The 22798-nt window shown below is 39.3% G+C and overlaps 1 protein-coding gene across 3 annotated transcripts in view; it reads left to right on the top strand.

Annotated features, from left to right (window-relative positions):
* TRIQK (triple QxxK/R motif containing) overlaps positions 1 to 22798 on the top strand; it is a 63450-nt gene that overhangs the window by 28257 nt on the left and 12395 nt on the right. For 2 of the 3 annotated variants that reach the window (XM_054192098.1, XM_054192099.1), the window contains exon 3: positions 20034 to 20119. In XM_054192098.1, the coding sequence (XP_054048073.1) occupies positions 20034 to 20119 (86 nt within the window). Of the gene's footprint in view, positions 1 to 16225; positions 16377 to 20033; positions 20120 to 22798 lie in introns of those variants that run through there. The other variant, XM_054192100.1, reaches the window with a different exon arrangement.

A 22798-nucleotide genomic window follows, 5' to 3' on the forward strand; every position in this document is an offset into this window, starting at 1 on the left:
TGATCCAGCCTGAAGAAAAAGATGTGCTGGGCAGTTTTTCAGCTGAATCAATTCCCTGATCTACTTCATCATCTGGCTGCATGCATGAACTGAGGCAATATGCATCGAAGAGCAGGACGGCACACTGCAGGGACTCAAGTGTGTGGCAAAACTCAGGCCAACAAGTGCCATAAGCCAGTATTGCTGTTAATCATATTGCAAAGCCAAGCCACACCTCGAGTGAGTCCAGGAAGAGTCTTTATTCCGTATAACATGCAGGTTCAACAGATTAGAAAGCGTAAGAAGGATTCGCTTCCTGTGTAGGCTTCCCCTGCCTTCTTAGAATCACTTTTTATTTCAGTCCAGTGGCTCGTGTGGGTCAGAACAGTCCTACTGGCTGAATTACTTTATGAATAATATCTATGATAGTTTAAATCCATGTATTTTTAGAGGTATTTCACACTGTCTGCAGTGAACAATGATGATGTCTTCCACACGTGTGGAAGGCACAGCAAAACCTGAATGCAGTTCTTTTTTTGGCATAACCTTTTCCGTAATGTTCAGGTATAGTACAGTGTATTTTGCCTACTGAGCATTAGAAAGAAACAGAGTCAAGTGACTAGCGGGATTATCTCTCTGAAGAAATACTTTTCCAGAAAGGATAGGCTGCAGTCTGCTGTGTCTTTTCTGGAATAGATGGGGACTGTGCAAACTAGAATGAACTGCACAGGGAGAAACATTGAATAAATTGCAAATCAAATAGAACTGAAGGTACGATCCTTAACATACTTCATAGTGTGAAGTGTCTCAGAAAATCAACCTGTTAAGTACAATACCAGATGGAAACGATTGGTAAAGTTACAAGAAAATCAGACTTATGTCTGTAACACAGGAGGCTCAGTGTGTCTTGATAGGCAGCTTGGAAAACCACAGACCCCATCGCATATATTCCGTGGTAGCGTTTCTGTCCAAATGGCTTAATGGAAAAAGCAAATATGACCTGTTGTGTTCGTGTAGAGAAAACTATCAAATTCTAGTGAATAATCGTCATGAAAAAGACAAAGAGGGAAGTGCTTTCATGTACTCTTCAGAGAGGGAGAATAAAATATTCTGGATGTGGCAAAAGCAGAAAAAATGTAGTCCACAGAGCATCTTCCCACACACTCTTCCCCATCTTACTTCTATCACTGATGCAAAAAGAGAAATTAAAAAGCATAGTTCAGTGTTAACATTTTTGCTTTATCCAGCTACTTTTCAGGTAATTTTTAGTCTGAAGAAAAACACTTCCTACAGTCAAGAGGCCGTAAGTAGGAAGGTTGGATTTTATGGTGGTGGAGATTTGGGACAGGTATCACACTACCGAATTTAGCAAAGTTATTTCAGATGCTTCATCCTTGTAACTGGGAGCAAAATCCAATCCGTAAATGGGAAGATAAAATGAATAACATTTAGATACTGGAAAGGCTTATTATGTTTCTTCACAGTTTGTTTGTTGTCTGTTGTCAAAATGCTAAGAACTGTGCATGTTGCTAACTTAGTAATAATTCTTGAAAAGTTTCATGATAAAGGAGGCTAAGGATCAGTACATGTTTCCCAGAGAAGTTGTGGAATTTCCATCTCTTTTGGAGATGGAGAATTTTTTTGAAACTGAGTTGTACAGAGACCTGAGCCACATGATCTAACTTTGAGGTTAGCCTGGGCTGGCTTCTGGTTAGAGTAGGTAACCTCTAGAGGTCTCTTCCATCCTGAATTATTCTGACATTCTCCGCCATTATTCTCATTTGTTTCTGAAATGATGGAAATTTGCTTAGAGTGGTACCAGTGTAGAGTCCTACCACAGAAAAGGTTTGCAGAGCTTCTCAGTACACTCCTGTGCATGGGCAGATGAGGAAATAGAAAACTAGTGATATGGTACTTGTCATACATCACTCTATGGGAATGTCAGCAAGAGCTGCATCAGGATCTTAAAACATGGCTTATATCTTTACTTTGATGACCAGCTAGCTTGCTACCAATGCTGTAAATTCATCAGCCAGAAATCTTAAACGAAAGGTCCCCTTGTGTCCGATGATCACCCATGGTCATGAAAAAAAGTGTGTTTTATCCTTGTATGTATTTAAAGGAAAGATAAGAAATACTAAAGCCATTAAATAGGGTGCTGGAGATACTGTGTTTGATGTACTGAAGATGTACTTAAGAAAGACGAATCGAAAGCAAAAGAATTGCTAAAGGAACTACTAGAATGACCAAGGAGAGCCTTGTTTAGCCCAGCTGAACACAAACTAAGGCAAATATGGTTCCTCTCACTGAATGTTTTGGGAGTAAACACTTGGGAAAGACAACAGTCCGTATATATGCAGTCTGTAACTGTGTATAAATCGTCCATAAAGAAACGTAGCTGGAAAGTAGAAGGCCGTTTCTTGCCAATAGGATATTGAGCTTCTTGAGTAATATTCTAGTGGTAGGGCTAAAGACAAAAAACCCCTCAAAGCTCTACCTTGTTTTCCAACTGATCATTTTCTATGCTCAGCTTTGAACAAAACTGAATGATATGGGTGCCTTCACTAGCAGAGTACTGGATTTCAGCAGTTCACCAAGTCCTTCCTAGTCATATGTTCCATATGGACAAAGTTTCACTGTGAAGTGGAGCAGCTTTCTGAGATATTTATAGAATTAGAAAATGCATTTGGAAGGATTACCATAACTTTCTGACTGTAGTTTTACTTGTGGAAAAATTAATACTGAGTATTTTCACCAAAATCAAGATTTCAGCAGAACTGAAAACATAGTCTTGAATTTCACAGGCTTTTTCCTTGTTATTGAACAGAATATGAATTTCAGGCTGAAAGTCCTGGCTAAAAGGAGAGCAATGAGGGAAAAGGGGAACATTTCAATTGTAACATTAGTTTTTCAGTGCCTGTGCTCTCAACATAATGTGGTGAAACTATCAAAATGTTTCCACAGCATCATCTTTTCCCATTTGTTTGGGGTTTTCTTAATGAACTGCTGGGTGTACCTTTGGTGTTGCTGCTCTTTTTGTTCTTTATATTGTAGAAGTGCAGTATTTAACAGTCTAGTAGTAAGTACGGTATGCAGTTTGATGGAGGATCCCCAGTTGTACAGCTTTGACAGGACTTTCTTCTGTCACCCCTTGGCCCTAGCTGTTGCAGCATGTCCCACTGGTAGGAACAGGATGTGACTCCGGCATTCTTGTCATCAAAAAATGTCAATGGGAAACTAAAAAATGGTTCATACCAAATACTTCTAGCAATTAGCTCATCTCCAGGGGGACAGAAAAGAGAAACACATAGTATTTGTAGGTTGTCAAGGAACCTGGGAACATATTTAATTCATTCAGTAAGTAAGAAGAGTTTGGAAACAGTTCGCACCAGGTGCCAAAGGCTGTGGAATAAGGGCATGGTAAATATGGGCTGTCTCCACCGCATAGACTGCTGACTGAAGTGCTTTCATTAGGTGGAGTTTGCCTTCTCCACCTATCTATTTATTTATTGAACAGCATATGCAAAATCAGTCATTTCCCAAGAATTATTTTAACCTAGCTTAGCACATTTTGAAAGAAATTCATGGGGGTGTGCAGCACTAAGCATTACCGAAATCTTTGGCATAAAATTGCTTGGATCTTGGAAGTGCATGTCAGTATGGGGGACATTGAAAGAGCTTCGTTCCCAGTAAATCTTGGAATAGGTCAATATATTGGCTAGAGTGGGTTATAGTTGGGTAAAAACCTGGAGCAGAAAGGGATCAAGACACATGTGTTTATGTGGACTGTTGGTGCCTAACATGTCACAGGGACATATCAACTAAGGCTGATCGTGATGTGGGATGCTGGCCTCAGAGAAGAATGAGGTAGGACTCTAGCCGTGTGTTACCTCATCAAATTTCTGCACTTTTCCTAACCCATAAGAAGGAAGACTGTTAGCTAGGACTGCCTGCACATTTAATGAATCAAAACGTGAATGTCTTGTCCAAGGTCATACCCAAAACATGTGGCTGAGAGAGGAAAAGATATTCTGGTCCTCGTCTATTACCCTCACCGTAAATGCATTTGTCATCTTCCGTTGATCCTTTGGCTCATTTACTGCACTTCATACAACTTGATCGATGAGTCTTATCATCCATATTTACTTAGCTACTGAAAGAGGAAGGGGCTCCTGAAGAGCATACATTATCATAAAATGATAAAAATTCATAAAATTCTGTATTCTGGTATATATGTTAGGAGCAGACATCTTTATATTTATTCCTTGACTTTTCAATGCCCGCCTTTGAACTTGCTAGTATCCGTATCTCTATTAAAAATACAGGTGGGTGCCTAAAGATTTTTCCTGAGATATTTCTGTGGAGAAAAACGATAAAAAATAAAGCACTAGCCCACCACGGAGTGAAATGTCAGTGAGTGCTTTTACCACACTCTGTATCTCTTTTATCATAAGAAAAAAAATAAAAATTACCAATTAGAACATGAATGTTAAATTAGCATTGTATTTCTGCCACACCTTTGGATTCTGCACCAAAAGAACTTAGTAACTCAATGTAAGTCTTCGTTTCATGTATGTTTCATTCAAATGTTAGTTGCAGTAATTTTGTTTTAATAATTTAGTGTCCTCTATTCTGCATATGCAAAATCCCTTTGCTAAGTTCTTAGAAGTTGACATAATCAGATCCACTGGCTTTTTCTTGGATCTAGGAAAAGTATGTCTGTCATAAGGACTGCATTGTTACTGAAAATGAAGTTGTGTCTCTTTTCTTCTGAGGAAATGAACTGTTGAAAAACAGGCCATGGGGAGGGTATATGGCTTTGTTTTGCTCTGTGTTTCTGTATCTATCTATCTACAAAATGACACATTCAGAAAAACAATACGCTCCAAACGTGAGACAAACCTCTAGGTTGTGAGGAACTGAAAAATGACTCTGAAAAGGAAATGCATTGACTGGTTTTCACTCTGCATGCTGTGTATAATAAATGTGTCCTTTCTGGTATATTTAAAGAACGGAATCAATCAGAGCGAGAACTGTTCAGGTAGTTTACAAATAACCTCTCTCATCTGTCCTGAGCAATGCCCGTCCTGTCAGCGGGGAGCCCACCCCCACAGGAGGTGGGGGATTCTCTCTGCTGATGCCGCACGTCAGGACTCTCCCCCAGGAGATGCACTTGAACTAGGACCAAGTCACTGGTCACCTAATGGTCCATGGCTGCAGTTGTGTGTCCTGTATCACATGCTAGGCAACACTAGGTGACTCTACACGATGGGGCTTCTTCAGCAAGGGAAGAGAGGAGGGAGCATGGGGTTACGTAGGACCTTTGTGATCAGAGCAGTGGCCTTATAAACAGTTTGAGAGGAAGCAGGCATAGCTAAAAGTTAGTTTTCTGTTTGAATCTGTTTAATTTTGTATGGTTTTAATTCCAGAAATGTAAATTGCTTTGTGCATGGGTTTATAAATATTTAACACACATTTTTAATGAATAAGAAATTGACTTTAAGGGTCAGTAGCAGATTCGGTTACTTTTTCAGGTACTTTTTTTAATTGTTTCTCATTATATTTGTAGATGTAATTTTAAAATCTTTAAAAATAAATTAATATAGGCCATCAGAGAATCATTTCTAATAGATAACACTCATGAGTGTTTTTCACTTCTATTACACCATTAGACCAGGATCTCAGGGTTTTTGATGAGTACCAAAGTCTTGCAAGGAAAAGAGATTTCCCAAGGTCATACAGTAATTTTTATGGAAGATTCAGGAATAGAAAACACCTCCATGCTTTATCTACTCTAATCAAATAGTTTTCCAGATGGTAGACTATTTTCCTCAGCAGTCTCTCCAGCTTTTTTGTATGTTTCCTACAAAAGGCAGCGTACTTAAAAGATCATCCTGTGGAATAAAGTTTAGGAGAAAATGATGCTGGGATCAATCTTTGTTTCTTTGACAAAATTAGCCTAATATATGTCTTTCACTATTTAAGTTGTTTATAATATCGTCATGTTCAAAATAAGACTGTTACTGAAACCAACTGACTTTATTCATTAAAATACAACAGAGCACTGATGCTGGTGCGAATGATGAAATAAAAGATAAACTCATTTTCAGATAAACTCATTATCATCACTCTGATGGCAAAATGATTAGAAAAATACAGCATTTAAGTTACTTGATAAATTTATATGCCTAAAGAGGTGGTGTGAAATAAAACCTAGCTATTCTTCATTGTATATTGAAGATTGCAGTATTTGTGAATGATAGCAGACATTCACCTGTAAGGCAGCAAGTCCAGTCGTGAAGTCAGGAGTAAAATGCCAGTATTTTACATGTTTTAATACACTACATGCATACACGCATAGTTCCTTTTCTATGAGCCTTCAGAAAGGGAAAAGGATGGAGTAATACGTCTGGAAAAATAAAGATAAATTTTAAAGTTAACCACCATCCTCTGTCCTACTATCTTAACACAAACAAGGATCTCATCCCTGGCTGTAGCCCAGTTCGGCTTTTGAAGGTAAAATCCTCCTAAAAAGTCTCCTAATATAATATGCCTTCAAGACATTATTACACCTTTAGTTCTGAGGTCCATAAACCATTACTCTGGGAGTTCATAAATATGCATTTCCTTTACACTTTTGAGTAAGCTGCTACTGCTGTCATTCACTTTTAGTTAAGACCTGTCAGGTGGTGTTTCTGTTGAAGGAAAGAAGTTTAAATTATGAGCGAACTGAAGATATGTGGTTCTTAAGAGTGCTAAAATTATGAGTGAGTTGGAGAGATTATTCCTCACAAGTAATTTTAGGATCCCAAGGGATAATGGTGATGTGTACAAGAGACGCTCCCTTCTCCGCTAATTCCATTAAAAGCCTCTGATTTCTGCATTGCTGGAGTGAGACTCCGAAAACCTGTTTTTCCATCTTACATAATCACTTTCACAGTATCCTGTAACATCCACCTCTGCTAAGACTGTCAGTGCATTGACTCCTCGAGTGACAGTGATATATAGGTCTGACAAAGCATCCTTCGCAATATGCTTCATTGAAGTGAGAACTGCAAATGCTGACGGTATTACTGGAAACCTTTTACTTAGGCAGAATTAATAAATTACAAGTTGTATTTTGGGATGGTCTTGTAATACACAGCTGGTCCAGAATGATATGACTTACTAGTAAGGAATTACTGCATCTTGGCAGACAGCATCCAATTTATTTTCAATTCTGAGAAAAGTATTATCCACTGGATAAGGCACTGGATCAGGAGTTAAGGCATTCAGGACCACAGTTGTGCCGTTCTTCTCGTACCTGACCTCATGCAAGTCTCTTCACCCAGATGTCTTTTCTTCCTTCTCCTACTCTTTCCCTTTTTAAACGTGGCTGTGATCGTTCACAGGGTATTCCCCTCAGCTCTTTCGGCTTCTCCGCTCTTAGGTGAACACCATGAATCCCATACTTGGACTAAATCCATAAATTCAGTCCATTACCCACAAGTTCTAGCTCCAGTCCAGGCTTTTTTTTATTCAGATTTGGGAAGCTTTTCTTTAGCAAGTTGTGACCAGTGGTGAATTAATGGTGAATCAGTCTGAAGCAAAGAATGTTTTTAATCTTGGCAGCAAAGACGCAAGCTAACGTTAAAAGGGATTTCAGCTTAACAAGGCAGGTGTTAGAGAGAAGTGACCCTAGCTTCTCCCGAGCTGCATGCTCTGAGGCTCTGTCCCTGGTTCATCATGGGACTTTGTCAATGTTCTTTGTTTACTGCAAGGCTTTTTTTGTTTTTCATAAAATCAGATATGTGATTTAATGCTGGGTGATGTACTAATCATGTTCAAACACTGCCATCCTATCATGTATGTGAACAGAAAACTGTGAAACTGTTAGAAACAGATGCGATGTGGTGTCTGTGGTGGAAGTCTGGTTCTTTCATATGGCTTCGTCCGTTCTCCGAGTTGCTCAGGTTTTCCATGCCACCCGCAAGACCTCCCTGTTGCAGCTGAGGAAAGGGAACCTGTGGGTGACAAGTTGTGTCCTTCCCTTCCTGGGCTACCTGTCACCATCCCTCCTCTAAGCAAAGTCCCGCAGCAGAATGGCTGGTCACGTTTGGCTGGGGAGGTCTGTGGCTCCTGGGAGGGTGCTTGTTGGAGGAGCAGGGGCACAGGAGAAGGGATGACTCCAGATCCCTGTGGTGCCACAAGTCCCACTGCGACATCCTCCAGTGACAGGCCCCAGTCACCTAACAAGGTTGGACACATCAGGTAGTGTGGGGTTAACTACAGCAGAGGGAGAGAGATCCTCCTCTCCTGAAACACCGCTGACCCTTTATCCAGAAGATTTAATATTATTATTACAGTAGTTGGTGATGTTGTGGTGCTTATTCAGCAACCGCTGTTGTGAATGGCTCAGTGATATTGGCTGGCAGTAGCATGATATACGCCAGAGTAATTTGGAATAAATTTAAAATTACTGGTATTGAAAAATCTTCAGGCAGTGGTTGGTTGGGTCCTGTTCACATACTCAAGAGGTTAAATTTATTGCCAGAGATGTGGTCTAGAAGAGTTTCTTGCTGGTTCAGATAGGTGAGGGCTATTGAAGGGGTTCGCTTCAGTGGGGAATGAGGGAAGGGGCTATTGCTTTCCTTTTGATCATGGTGTTAGAATCATTTACATGTGTGTTGTTTTTTTTCCTGAAAAAAATACCCCAGTAGGGAATCTTTCACTTCTCCTGTGACCTCCGTTGCTCCTGTTCTGTTTAAGGTCAAAAGAAAGTAATTTATGTAAGACAACAGGAGAAATTTCTGGCGATGTGGTTGCGGAGGTAAGAAGAACAGAGAAGATGTTTTGTGGATCATCTGTTACGTGGATATGCTTTATTGTGGGCAACTGAATTGGATGACCTGGTCATCAGTTTCTATATTTTCCTTTATTGTCTTTAAGTGGAGAACTCAGTGGAGAACTATTAGTAGTATTTTCCTACTTTCCTGCCTAAGCAGAGGCTAGCTTTTATTGGAGCTAACCTCTAGTAATTATAAAGCCAACATCACAATAACAAGCAAACAGATGGGACATGTAATATTCATAAATTATTGAATGCGGCTTCCTCATCCTTCACAGTAAGCTCTTCAGGACAGGGACAGGCAGTGTCTTGTAAGCACCTACAGTACAACAAGGAGGTAAGCAACAGCCAACGTGATTTGTCAAATCAATTCAATTTTCTCCTCTGACAGAGTAGCAAACCTTATCGATGGGGAAGAGGAAGAGGTGCCATATGCCTTGACCTTGTCAAGGCTTTTTGACAGTGTATTCTGGTAAAGAAGCTAGAGATGCATCAATATGAAGCTACTGCAAGATGGGTACCAAACTGGTATGAAAGCTGTTCTCGGTAGTTGTTAATGGTTTATTGTCTATTTGTACAGGTGTAATGAGGGATCCATAGTGGTCTGTCCTGCACCCAATATTTTAATTGCAAGTGGGATAATGAGTTTAGTTTGCAAATTATACCAGTATGGGAGGCAGTAAAGAGATAAGAGTTTAAGATTAAAATTCAAACTAAATTTAAGAAATCGATGAAATGGCTTGGAAAAATAGAATATAATCCAACAAGGAAAAGGGCAAGATTCTTAACTTTGGTATAAATAATCAACCCACAGACTGAATATGGTTAAGAAATGCTTAGGCAATAATTTTGGAGAAAGGGTTTGTAAGAGTGAGCAGAGTCACAGGCAGACTGTGATTGAATGAGTAAGGGGAGTTTATACATGAAAGATACCAATAAGGCCTCAGATGAAATGCTGTGTTCAATTTGCTACAAAGATCAGAAAAAAACATCCAGAGGAGAGCAAGAGGAGCCCAGAAAGCAAAGACTGAATGTATAAAAACCTTAATGTAAAGAAGAAGGGAATGAATCAACTGTCCTCCAAGTCTGTGGTGGATATGACAAAAAGTAATGTGCTAAGAGTTCAATACGAGAGATTTGAGTTAGATATTAGACATGAGGACACTTGTCATGATAAACCGAGTGGAGCACCATGGGAAAGCTAGTGAGGATGTGCAGTCTCTGTTTTTAAGGACTTGTTTTTCAGTGACTGTGTAGTCCCTGTGTGGAGCATTGTTGGTGGATGAGTCCTCCAGGTTGGCATCTGTGACAACAATGTAATCATCTCTCTTTCTCTTGTCTTTGCTACTTAGCTTCTGCTATACTGGCAGATCCCCTCCTGTTCAGCGTTTCTCCCCTATTAAGTGCGCTATAAGTACACCTTCAGACGGGATATATTAAGAGTCTGAGGCCTCAAAGGGACAGAGATGGCAAAGACCATATGAGCACGCTCAGGACTTGTGCAGCTTTGGAACGATGGCACTGCATGCTACCTCTGTCTTCCTAGAAAGCTCTGACCATAAGTCTGTTACCACTTATTTTGAGGTATATCATATTTTCCTCTATTTGCAGCCAACAAAGTTAATAAAATCAGTGTAAGCCAAATTGAAGGTGGGCGCAGTCCGTCTCAGGCAGAAAGACTCTTTATTTGCTGTGTGTCCCTCTTACCATGCCTTACGATGCCTTTTTCATACCCCTCGTCATCAAAGATAGTTTGATAGTTCAAAGTATGATAGTTTCCATTGTCCAAAAATCATCTAATCAAATATTTGATAAAAATAGGGCTTTTAATTGCATTAACGGTAGGTACTTCGCTCCTAAGCAGTAGTGGTTTTGTTTTACTTTTCTCATTTTCAGAATTCATATTCAAACATGGTTGATTATATGAAAATGCATCTGTTTGTTAGCAGTTGTTCCATAGCAGAGTAGTAAAAATGTGCTCAAAACTACACGTGCACATCAATGCATCTATGTATTATATAGGTGGAGAAGAAAAGAAGCAAAATACCTACCCAGTGATCTGTTTCAAATTAATTGTGTTAATTTATTTTTAAGAAAGGTATTTAATGTTTTCGTAGTTGCCTGTTTGAGTAGGAAACGTTAAGGAGATTGCTGGAAAGGTTAATTGAAGAACTGCCATCGTGTGTGTTAAGATACTCCTTTTACATGGAGCTATTACTTTTTAATAGCTGTAGGCATGCACCTGTTGGGCTTCAGCAAAAGACTATAAAAGATGATTTAGCACTGAAAGGCTTGAAAAAGGACTGCCCATCAAATAGTATCTAGTAAGCATCAATATTTTTAGGGCTGTTCTTCAGATCTTTTATTACGGTCTTGCAGTTAATTGAGTACATACTACAGCTATTGAAAACCATGAAATCAGCAGACAAACTGGCTGATTTAAAGTATGGATGTTATTTTTTGTTTCATGCATTATTGATAACCAGTTTTCTGAATTTCTTTTCTTAGTTGCTTATATAGATTTTTAAAATATTCCTTAAAAGAAGTATCAGAAAAGGTGCTAATTTAAATATGTTCTTAATTACTCATTACAATCAGCGTATGTCTAATACAAATTTTAGACGTAAAGCATTTCTGTAATGAAATGTTGCTTTTCATGGCAACTCATAGCAAATTCTGAGGGATTTTCTAAGGGATTCTAAGGGGTATTACCAGATTTCCATTTTGGAATCAGGGAAAGATAGCAATAATTATATGGGTATATTTTGGTATACTCAAGAATGCTTTATATTTTTTTTTTTTTTTAAATCTTGCATGCAGCATAAAAGGAACTTATTCATTTTAATGCATCCTTCTTGTTGGCTTAAAGCTGAAATATAGTTGCTTGAAAATTAATTTACCCCTCATGAATGACTGGTTGGATTATCTTCGTAGCATTAAATGTCAACCCTGAGCTCAGAGCACATTGTGTCTACGGTAAAAAGTTGTCCCTGAGCACTTAATGTTGTGTTAAATGATGATGTGTCCTTTGCAAATGTATTATTAGTGTCAAGCTGTTCCGTCTCTCAAGATTGAAAAATGGTCAGTGATTTGAGCTGCCATTAAACCTGAATAAAATAGAGGCAGGCTGTGGGGGGGTTTCATGCCTTTTCTGAGTACAGACATACTCTTGAGCAGGTATAAGACATACCAAAATGTTTCTGTTAACCTAAGAGTCCAAAAACTCCATTTGGAATCACAGCAATTAAAAATAAGAAAATCTCACTTCTGCTTTTCAGGAAAGCAGTGGTCATTGAATACATCTGTGTGATGCTAAGAGCACGAGAAACAATAATAAATACTTGAGAGCTTGGTCTTGTTTCCGTAGATGTGAGCTACAGTTGTCACCGATTCTCAAACATAGATTCTAATGCTGTTAATGATGTGTGATTTGCTGTCTGATTTTAACTGTTAGGCCCAAAATTCCTGTGGAATTTTGTTTTTGTGAGGTTCCTCTAACATCTTAAATAAATAGTTATTTCCAGTTTTAAGACTTACAGCGTTATGGAGGGGGCATGCATGCTTAAGATGTGTCGTCTGTGAGTAGAGTTTCACAGAGTTTCACTGGATTGAAATTCTGTTACTCAATGAATATACGATGACTGGTTTAGAATCTCTCAAAGATATTTAATCATCTACTTCTGTATATGCACCTTAGAAGCTAGGTGCCTAGGTACCTTTATAGATCTGGGTGATGTTACAAAGCACTTGCGAAAACACCTCTTTCCCCATGCCAGACATCTAACTTGCTGGCATTAATAAAGGCAGTTAAAGGAAAATTCCCCTACTGTGTATAAGATGATAGAGCCCAGTTTTGAGGAATCCCAGGGCATGCAGGAAAAAAAATAATTATATTTCCTATTAAAAAACAAACTACTGTAAAGTTAAGGAATTGTTGAACGTACAAACTGTTTAGTGCATTGACTTGCTGTTTACAGACCCGACTGAATTCCTTTGGTGCACTTTGGTTACATTAAGGTATTTCAGACAATGCGATTTTATGGCCAAATTCTCCCTGAGGTGTCAGCCACTTAACTGGTTCCAGGGAAATGTTCCCTGATGACTGGAAACGGGCAAATGCCGTGCCCAACTTCAAGAAAACTAGGAGGACGTGGATGTACTAGAGTGAATCCAGTAAAAGGCTATGATGACCATCTGGAGCACAGGGTGTACAAGGAGAGAAGAGAAGGGTCAACTGAGATGTTATTGCTGTCTACAAATATTCAATAGGAGGCTACAGACAGGGTGAACCCTAACTTTTCTCAGAGGTGCGCAATGGTAGGACAAGAGGCAAGTTAGAACATGGAAATTCCAATTAGGTAGGAGAAAAATGTTTTTACCAGGAGGATGGTCAAATGTTGAGAAAGGTTGCTCAGAGAGATTGTGTAATCTCCACCTTTGGAAATACTCAAAATTCAGCTAGACAAGCTCAGCTAGACTAGCCGCTTGAGCAACTGGAGCGAAATTTCAGGTCGGATCTGGTTTAGAAGTTGGCTCTGTTCTAAGTGAAGCGTTGGATCAGATGACCTCCGGAAATCCCTTCTAACCTAAATTGTCCTATGAGACTGTAGCTTAAAGCCCCAGGGACTGTAGCTGGTACACAGGAACAGTTCTGAAGAAGCAGCATGATAATTATGGTACACCTTCACAACAGTGCGCCTGTAGTACAGACATAGCTAGCTGGCTTGGGAAACACCGCAGCATAGCTGAGCAAGGGTGGAATTAAAGCTGTGATTTTAGATGCATTTTGCAGTCCCTTCATGGGTCTGTGATGTTCCCTGTGTAGTACTAGTAATACTTAAGATTATTACTTTGAAGGTAATTTGGCCATGTCTGCAAACGCCCCGAGAGTCCAGATAAAATAATGTAGGAAACCGGTTCTCCTTCTCCACTTGTCCTTTAGATGTAGCTTCCTTGGCTCAGATTAATTTTGCTTAACCTTAGAAGTGAAACCAACCCACCTGACTTGGGTGCTGGACATCTCTAGGCTCTCTCTGTTGGTGGTGACAGTAAAATAAGCGCTGACAGGGAGCACTTTCACAGAATCACAGAATGGAATGGGTTGGAAGGAACCTTCAGAGATCATCTAATCCACCCCCTCTGCCAAAGCAGGTTCACCTAGAGCAAACGGGACCCGAACGCGTCCAGGCGGGTTTTGAGTATCTCCAGAGAAGGAGACTCCACAACCAACTTTAGGCTGTCTTAGACTGCTGTCACTCAGTCTTTGGAAAAGTCTCTCTATGGGAAGTAAAGAGAGACCTAAACAAGCAATCACCTAAAACTGAAGTCAGGTGCAATGGTTGTGACCTTCTGTGCCTTGCATGTAAGGAGGTTGTGGAGGATCGTGTGACTGAGCCTTCCTCCATCTTGGACCTTCGCCTCCGCCAGTGAGATCTAACGTTTCCTTTCCCCCTGTTACAGCAGGGAAGAGGAGGGGATGCTCAAAGTCAGACTGTGGAAACCCTGAAAAGACTAGAAGACCGTTTTCTTGTTCTGTGTTTCTTCTGTGGGGTTTTGTGGAGGGTTCCTGGAACCTTCGCTAATTCAGATCAATAACGATAATAAGAACATTGATTTTAGCTTAACTAGGTGGGTGATTTCACACTTCCAGTTTGACAGTGAAGCTTGCCACAGTCTGTCTCTAGTTTCCAATTAGCTATGTATACATTTCAGTATGGGTTTCAGCATCAATTACGTTAATGTACTTTATTTAAACTACAACTGGTAACTAAAATTTATCCAGTACTTGTAGTTTTATTACACCTTAAACAGTGCTTTAACACATGAAGTGGATTGCTACTGTATGGAAAATGTCTTACTAAGTTTTGATTATGACTATAATACCAGCACAGAAAGATTCAGGACAGCAGTTTGTTGGTTGTTACGAATTATAGTTAAAGTGTTGAAAGGAATGTTAAACCTGTAATGTTGATTAGCAAATTTTACTATCTGTCAGGTTTTTTGGCATGCTGTAAATAACTCATCTTCAAATAATTTGTCTGAGTAATTAAATTTAGATTGCACATTTCTCGTTTCAAATATTTTGACTCTTATCTATTTGCTTTTCCATTGTGGCTTAATTGGTGTGGTCTATATAAACGGACAATAAATTTATATACCTTTGTTATAAAGATCAGTCAGTGAATAGAACTTGGTATTCATCCCAGACAGAATTATGATTGAATGTATTTGCAAGATTAAAGCACTGAATTTACTTTTTTCTAATTAAAGGCAATTAAAGATTTGCAGACACAAATGAATTGAGGAATAAGTGTAGGAGCAAGTCCATTTGCAGGTGAAAAGAAGTGCCTTTGAAGCAGAACCAGCTGTATTTTCATTGAAAGAATAACAGTTTAGGAAGCTTTTCTGCATGTGCTTGCTTGATAGCATAATGTACTCATAAGCAGCTTACGCAGTACAGTATTCAGAAAATAGCAGTGCATTAATTTTTAAAGTAGCAAATGCAGGCGAAGAGCAATGCTGCCACATGATGATAATGAAGGTGGATATTGTAAAGTCTACTGAGAGAAAAGAAAGCAGGGAGCTTCCGAAATGTGAACATTTATAAAACAATAACTAGATATTCATATGATAATAAGCTTGGACAGCAGCATCAACAAAGGCCAAAGATGCGGTCCTGTTTCTGCTTAAGCCTGATGAATTGAAAAGCAGAGAGGCAGTCTTTAGTCTGGTATTCAATTCCAGTAATGAGCTATTGTTAGAATGAAAGAGTAAATATCTAGAAGAGTTGTGAATCTTAATTTTTTTTTGTCGCGAAGTTATTCTGTAGATTTGTTCAGGCTGTATCCTAAACGGCAGCATCTTTAAACACAATCTTAAATGTAGTCAGTTTTCTTAAATATAGTGCTCAGCATGTTACATTCTCAGTTACATGTGTAACGGAGCTCGGTATGTGTGCAAAAGTACAGTGTTATGCATACTACCTGCTAATGTCACAGTATTTCTTTCTGTAGACTGTAAAAAAAAATGGTCACCCAGAACTTAATGAACTTGTCTAGCTCATATGTATTATTTAGTTTAAGTTTTGCACGGATCATGGTGTCATTGGAGGTATAGTTAAAAAGAATACTGAATATACAAGATCAGGTCATCTCTAATCTGTTATTAAAATTATCAAATAGAAGATACATGGGACCTCAGTTTCCCTTATGAGTAGAGATGAATCACAAAAATTCCTGTGAAATCCATAGATTTTTAATCCTAGTTACATGAGGAGAAACAAACTCCTGTTGCATATTGTACAAATCCCTGATATTTGCTCTGAGGGAGACACTTTGGCATTTTTCACAATGTAGTTGTGGTTAGTAGCTCAAAAAGTCCCTATACTTCACCCTTATCTACCCTTTTCTAATCCTACAGCTAGTAGAATAGTCTTCATTTCTACCTGTGGAAAGTTTTCCAAGCAGGATCTAGAAAGAGGGCACAACTCAGCTGCTACTGAGGCCACTTTGCCATCAAAAAAGTGGCAAAAACTGCGCAAGAAGGATGGAAGGAAGGGACGGGATGAAAGGTAAGCTCTGGAGAGCTTCTGAAGGGCAAAGGCAACTTCAAGCACTGAAATGGAAAGGTGGATGATCTTCGCACCTGGTTTTGGGAGGGACTGGCAGGAGGCAGGACAAGCGGAGGGATAATGGCTGTAGTCAGTAAGAAAAGTTGCCATATCGTGGACTAGTTCTTTGGCCTTAAAAATGGAAAGAAAGTGATGGGCTTGGGAAAAGTTGTAAAGAAAGAAGTGGAAAATTTGAAAAAAAAAAAAAAGGAATTTGTGGTAGTTATAAAAAAAGTTAAGGAAAGCTGACACTGGAGTTTGAGAGAAAAGATGAGATGACGAATTGATAACATTAATGAGGAGTAGAAGAGGAAAGGATTTTGCTTAAGTAATACAAAAAGTAAGATTTGGTCTGGAAATTTTACAGTTCTATCTTTTTGGCTTCTTCTTCTTCCCTTTGTATGTTCCCTCAGGAAAACTCAGTGTCTTGAATAGACATTGGGTAAAGCAGACAAATAGGGCTTTGTCTGATAAGTTCATCTTAACTGGCTTTGATGGTCACTTCCTGGGAAGGAGAAACAGCTTAAGCTGATGACTCTGACAGATAAGTGTATAAGAAAACTTGCAGGATAAGTGAGATAAAACTAGAAGGCATTGGAAGTGTGAATATACATATTCCAACTGGTTGAATTTGCAGGCCCAAAAGAACGTTTGGAGCCTGTATTATTTATTTCTGCTTGTTTTCCAGGTGGTAATGATCAGTATTCACGTGGTAGGGGCTTTGCGTTTCATAGTTCTTTATAGTCCTGTAGTGCAGATGTCTTTCCCAAGGCCTCAGAAAGTTCAGATGTTTTAAGAGTCTTTTAGTACAATTGCTGAATCTGGTTTTCATTACAAGGAACTCCGCAGATGCCCTTTTTAAACTTTTGCACTTGGTGGACTCAGACCGTTTCCCTACCATTTTTTTTTTCCTTTTGGCTATCACATTTAAGCAAGGAGAGTGGTAAATTAGTGGCAGGTGCATAGATTTGGAGAACTACCAGCTCTAGAGTCATTATTAAAATAGCCTATTTGTTATATAGGGGGGTTAGTTGTTCATATCAGATTTAATATAAATCTGGAAGTATTTTCTAGATAAGTAGAATCCAATCTTAGCCATAGCCACCATACTGGAATGAACAGTAGCAGAGTGCTTGAAACCAAGGGAAAGAACACCGATAAGCCTTCCCTTTTCTTTAATAGACTTGGTCCTGCTGATAGATGACATTCACAGAGTGGGTCCCCTGTGCAATATTTACCCCTGCTTGTGTCATCTTCACAGTTGAGCCTCAGAGAGGAAGAGGGAGAATGGGCAATGGGAGGAAGGAGAGGTGTGTTTCAGTAACTGATTTTTTTACTATTCCTAATGGGCCTTAAAAAGCTTTCTAGTTTTCATTACCTAATGCCGTTGCATCACTGGAAGGGAAACCTCTGACTGTCCTGCTTTACTTACCCGAGATGGGAGAGCAGCAGACCTGAATTATGAGAACTGAAACTGAACTTAGCCCTTGCCAGTTGTATACTTCTAAACGAAGGTATTTTTCATGCTTAAACATCTCAGATGGATAAATTTCTGTAGCATGTTCGCAAGTAAGTAAGAACAGCTGCATCACTTTATTGAAAGTTGGCTCCCAACAAACAAACAAAACAATTCAAGGCTGGGGTACGTCTATGCCAGCTTTCAGCCTGGAGTGAATTTTTATGAGTTATAAACTAACTCCTGCCATTTATAATGGAAATTCTGACAGCTCTTAACTATTTCTTAGCAAAAGTATGACTGCAGTACTTCAGGGAGAAGAAACAACGTTCGCTTTCTGGCTGGCTTTGTCTCGTGACTTAGGCATTTTGGTGGTTCCTGCAATTCTTCCCCTAACTGTTCAAAAAGATGACTGTACTCCTGATGTGTCCTATTATCAGATATCATTGACTTCTGAGGAATAATGCTGCAGTGGTCCTGTCCTGAAAATGGGATACATTGACCGGATGAATATATGGGAGCATCAGACATAAATAGTCATTTTGTCATCTTTTCTTCACTCTGTCCTCTAAGAAGGTTCCTTAGATATATGGCTTGTTTGGCTGTTTGGGTTTTTTTTTCCAATAAATATGGTTTCAGTTATTTTTCCTTTTGTCATTGGGTATCTTCTGAGTTATTTCAGGTCTTTTATGAAAAATACCTAACCAAAGGATAATACAGAGACCTTCACAATATATAATTCCTAGGGCTGAGGAGAGAATATACAGTGAAAGCAAATTCGTAATGCAAGTTCAGCATCCACAATATGCTACAGAGAGGAGCTCTGCTTTGAATATGAGCAGAGTGATAGAAAGAGTAGGCAAAGGCAGAGGTGTGTTTTCATGAATCTGGTATATCACTGGAAAAGACCTTTCTTTTCCACTTCATGCTTCAGAATTTCACCACTGCACTATAATATCCCAGTTTTGAAGGTGCCCATAAAATGAGAAGATTGCACTGTTGACTATGAATGTAGGCTCACTCCTGGTTGAGCAAATGGGAGTGTTGCATACACAGTTTTAGAGGAAAAGTTAAATTATTTGAATATAACAATAATGAAAGCTAATGTACAACTAGGTAAAATTAGTGGTTTAAAAATGGCCAAAGACTTCTGCTTTGGGCATTGTAGCTCAGTTTTGGAAACAGGCAAGAAGGCATGTATGCATTAGGGGGGAAATGGAAAGGACTTTTTGAAAAGCCAACGTGGTTGTGCTGAGGCTCTGCCCCTTTGAAACTGCTCAGTTTCTTCACAGATTCCTCTTTTCTTTCTCCTCCTTTTGTGACTGTATCTGTACCATGACTTCTGTTGACTTAACGAAGCTATGGTTAGTAGTACATAGCACAGCAGTAACAGGCCCTTCAGACAGCAAAAATATCCCATGTGTTTTATGCTTTATTATTAAGTTGAGATAAATGATGTATGCCATTTCTAAGTACTTGCATGTCCTCCTCTGAACTCAATTCGTATGGACTCACAGTAACCAAGCACTTGGCTGCACTCTGTGGCTGCAAGACATAGTCCCCATAAGTCCAAGGCACTTTTAGAAGATTCTGTGTAGCATGTTTCCACAAGTGATGTGAAGCAATGGTTTTATTAGCACTTACTTGGGCTGACCTGCATGTCTCTGAGTTCTGATGCTTGCAAATAATGTTCCAGTTCAGCATGATGAAACATTTACACTCAACATAATGTCCTGTATTATACATTTATACGTGCATTAGAGATGACTAACCAACAAGAATTATAATGAAAATTTTGTTTTGATTGAAATGTGAGGGGAAAACGGCATCCATCTTTAATCTACTTACTTGCTGTCTGATGCTTACTGAACACTTTAATAAACATTGTACTTGTGGATGGCTGTCCGTACGTGTATTTTGATGTCCCTCTGGAGTAATAGGTTCTACGCTGATTTGTCGGCTCTTGTTTGTTGCTGTCATTGTCTGTGTTAAAGGCTGTTGTTCCACGGATTGCGCCCCTGTCTTACAGAGTAGCTCCTGTTTGAAGTGCTGGACTGTGAGGTGTTTTCAAATGTTAGATCTGACTTTTCAACTGAAATAATTGCTGACAGTCTCTATATCCTTTTTGCATCATTTTCATTAAATGTGCTTTTCTACTCTAGGAAAACAAGATTATAAGAAAACCAGGCCTATGTTAAGAGCTACAAGATTAAAAGCAGAGGCCAAGAAAACTGCACTAGGCGTAAAGGTAGAGATCTATTTGATAGCTTATACCACCTTTCTGTATGTGTTGTATCTTTTCCCCATAGATGTACTGTGTGAATATTGATTTCTGAGAGATATTGTTTATGACACTTCAAAATCTAAGTGGAATGCCAGAATCTAAAATATTTATGACGGATTGCTTTTACTTAACCCTAAAATAACTAGAATAGTTGAAATGCTAAAAGATTTTAAGTAGTCCATGTCCTTGTTATGATGCATACATACTTACTAATAAAGTACTGTATGCTTAGAAAATTGATCTTTTCAGAGAGCCTCTCAACGCACAGAACAAATGCTTTAACAATTTCATATAGATATAAACATTACAATAAACATCTTCCTTCTTCCTCTTCCTATCCTGTACCCAGGAGTAATTTAAAGACTGGGTTTGTTAAGTATTATAAATTCTCAGCATCATTATCTCAGACTACATCCTTGTTTATTGCCTCAGACTTGGGAAAAGAAGGCTTAACTAACAGCAAAACACATGGAAAGGTACTGAACTTTATTTTGGAAATGTCCCTTTTTCAGGCATGTATGAAGTCTAATAATGACTATTTGATCACGGCTGTGAATGTAAGCAAGGAAAATATTTTGTGCTATCTACTATCCAGTGTGTCATCAAAATGGGATGTATCTGAATTCACATTATTGAAGTTGCATCCAGTATTTTTCCCTCACACTTATTTTGGAATCAAATTGGCAGCAAGGGTAAAAACTGAGCAAAATAAAATGTGGATCAAATACCTAGGTATTTTAGTGAAAGAAACTTCAGAAACGTTAAAAGGAGAACATTTTCTTGTTTCTGGCAGATGAGAAATCAATTTTTTCAAGTTATAGCTTATAGCAAATGCCAAGGTATTACTACCAAGCTGTAACAGCTGTTGAGCTGCCAGATGATGTATTTGGTTGTCTTCCAGAATTTGCTATTATAATCACGAAACAGTGCTTTCTTTTTGCTCCTGATTGCTGATCTCGATCAAGCATTACCGTGCGATGCAGTATGTTTTCACAACATAATCTCCTCAGTTAGTGCTGTGTGTCAGGTTTTAATGAGAAAAAGTAGATTGCCTTTTTTGTTTAAAGGATAGATTATTAACCTTTTGAGTTCAATGTTTTTTCCTTCCTTTCTTATTAAATTTTACTATTTCTTTTCATTTTACTTTCAATGACATGACCTTTTAAACGTGATGTTCTACTTGGAGACTTTTACTGTACAGCCTAGTTTTTTTAATATGTGCAAGTTTTTTGCATGCCTTTCACAAGTGAGGAAAATATGAACCTCGGTCCTTCAAAACCTGGGTTTTTTTCATTATTTTCTTAAGTAATGCTTACTTAAAAATGAGGGAGAATAGGAAAGCATACGTGTAATCGTATGTATAATCAAGAATCAAGTATTAGTAAGGAAATCAAGAAGAGTTCATTTTATACAAATATGTTCCTGCATGTTATAGCAGAGCACCAGCTGACTTCCAGGTAAGAATGAGTTTTGCCATCAGGGCTCACACGTGCTGCCCAGGCCGTGGGATGTTGGGTTTCTGGGGTTCTGCTGGTTGCAGGGTGCACTGTCTCAGCTCTGCAATTCTGCCTCCGCCTTTAAAAAGAAAAAAGAAAGAAATTCTTTAAAATATTGTCTTCCGGCTGTAGCATTTTTTGCACGTCTGGACCTTAAATTAGGACTGTGGATCATCCCCAAACAGATCGCAGTCATTTGCTTCCTAATTGCTGGGGAAAGCTGACACAGCTGAAGCAAAAGGGAAGGTAAGTTGGGCACTTAAGTTGGTAAGTTAGGTAAGTTAGGCTTTCGGGGGAAGGAGAGCAGGGCCTTTGTGTGCATCCTTCTCCCTGAGCCTGCTTAATGCCAGCAACCTCAGGCTTACTCAGCGTTACACCAGAATACGGGCGATCCCTGTAGAATAAACTTCTGCACTTCTGCTGACAGACCCCGCAGCGCTCGGCAGGGAAGCGAGGCATATTTAATGTCTCGGGGTAAACTTGCACCTCTTCCCGTCTCGCAGTGACAATTCTTCACCCTGCTCTATCCCTCCAGCTCAGCGGAGCTTCCCCGTGGGCAGTGGATGTGCCTGGAGTGTCGGCAGGGAAATCGCCCTCCCTACCCCAGGGGTCGCGAAGCCCCGTAACCTCTTCCTCCTCTCTCAGGCAGGGCTTGTTTTGCTCAGTCCATTGTTAAGTTCCTCCAGCTGTCCCGGAGCAATCTTCTTCCCTTCCTCCTCCACACCTATCCCAGATACTCCTCTGTTGTCTTCTGGATAAATTTTGAAATAAGAAGTTCTTGAATTCTCCTGCTGAGTGTGGCAGCAGAGTGTTAAACCGCTCCTCATGTCTGTGGCCGTCAGAAGACTCAGCAGAGTCAGGTCCCATCAGGTTATGTACCTTCCTGAAGCTGTTTTGAGGCTTGACTGTGCGTTCCTTTAATTGTTTCCTAATATTCAGAGCTTTTGAGCATGCCTGAGCTCTTCCTTCGGGAAGGTATCGTCACAGTTGTCACTTCTTATTAACAAAGTTTTCTGAAGGTGATGAGCGACACGGTTCACCTTCCAAAGCCTGGGATTTTAGGCTTTTTAATATGATGTAGGCCCCGGTTCTGTGCTGTGACAGTTGATTAACTTCAATCCGTGTTGAGGGAAAAAAAGCGGTGTAA

This window comes from Rissa tridactyla, chromosome 2 (assembly GCF_028500815.1).
Source record: "Rissa tridactyla isolate bRisTri1 chromosome 2, bRisTri1.patW.cur.20221130, whole genome shotgun sequence".
NCBI classification, from domain to species: Eukaryota; Metazoa; Chordata; class Aves; order Charadriiformes; family Laridae; genus Rissa; species Rissa tridactyla.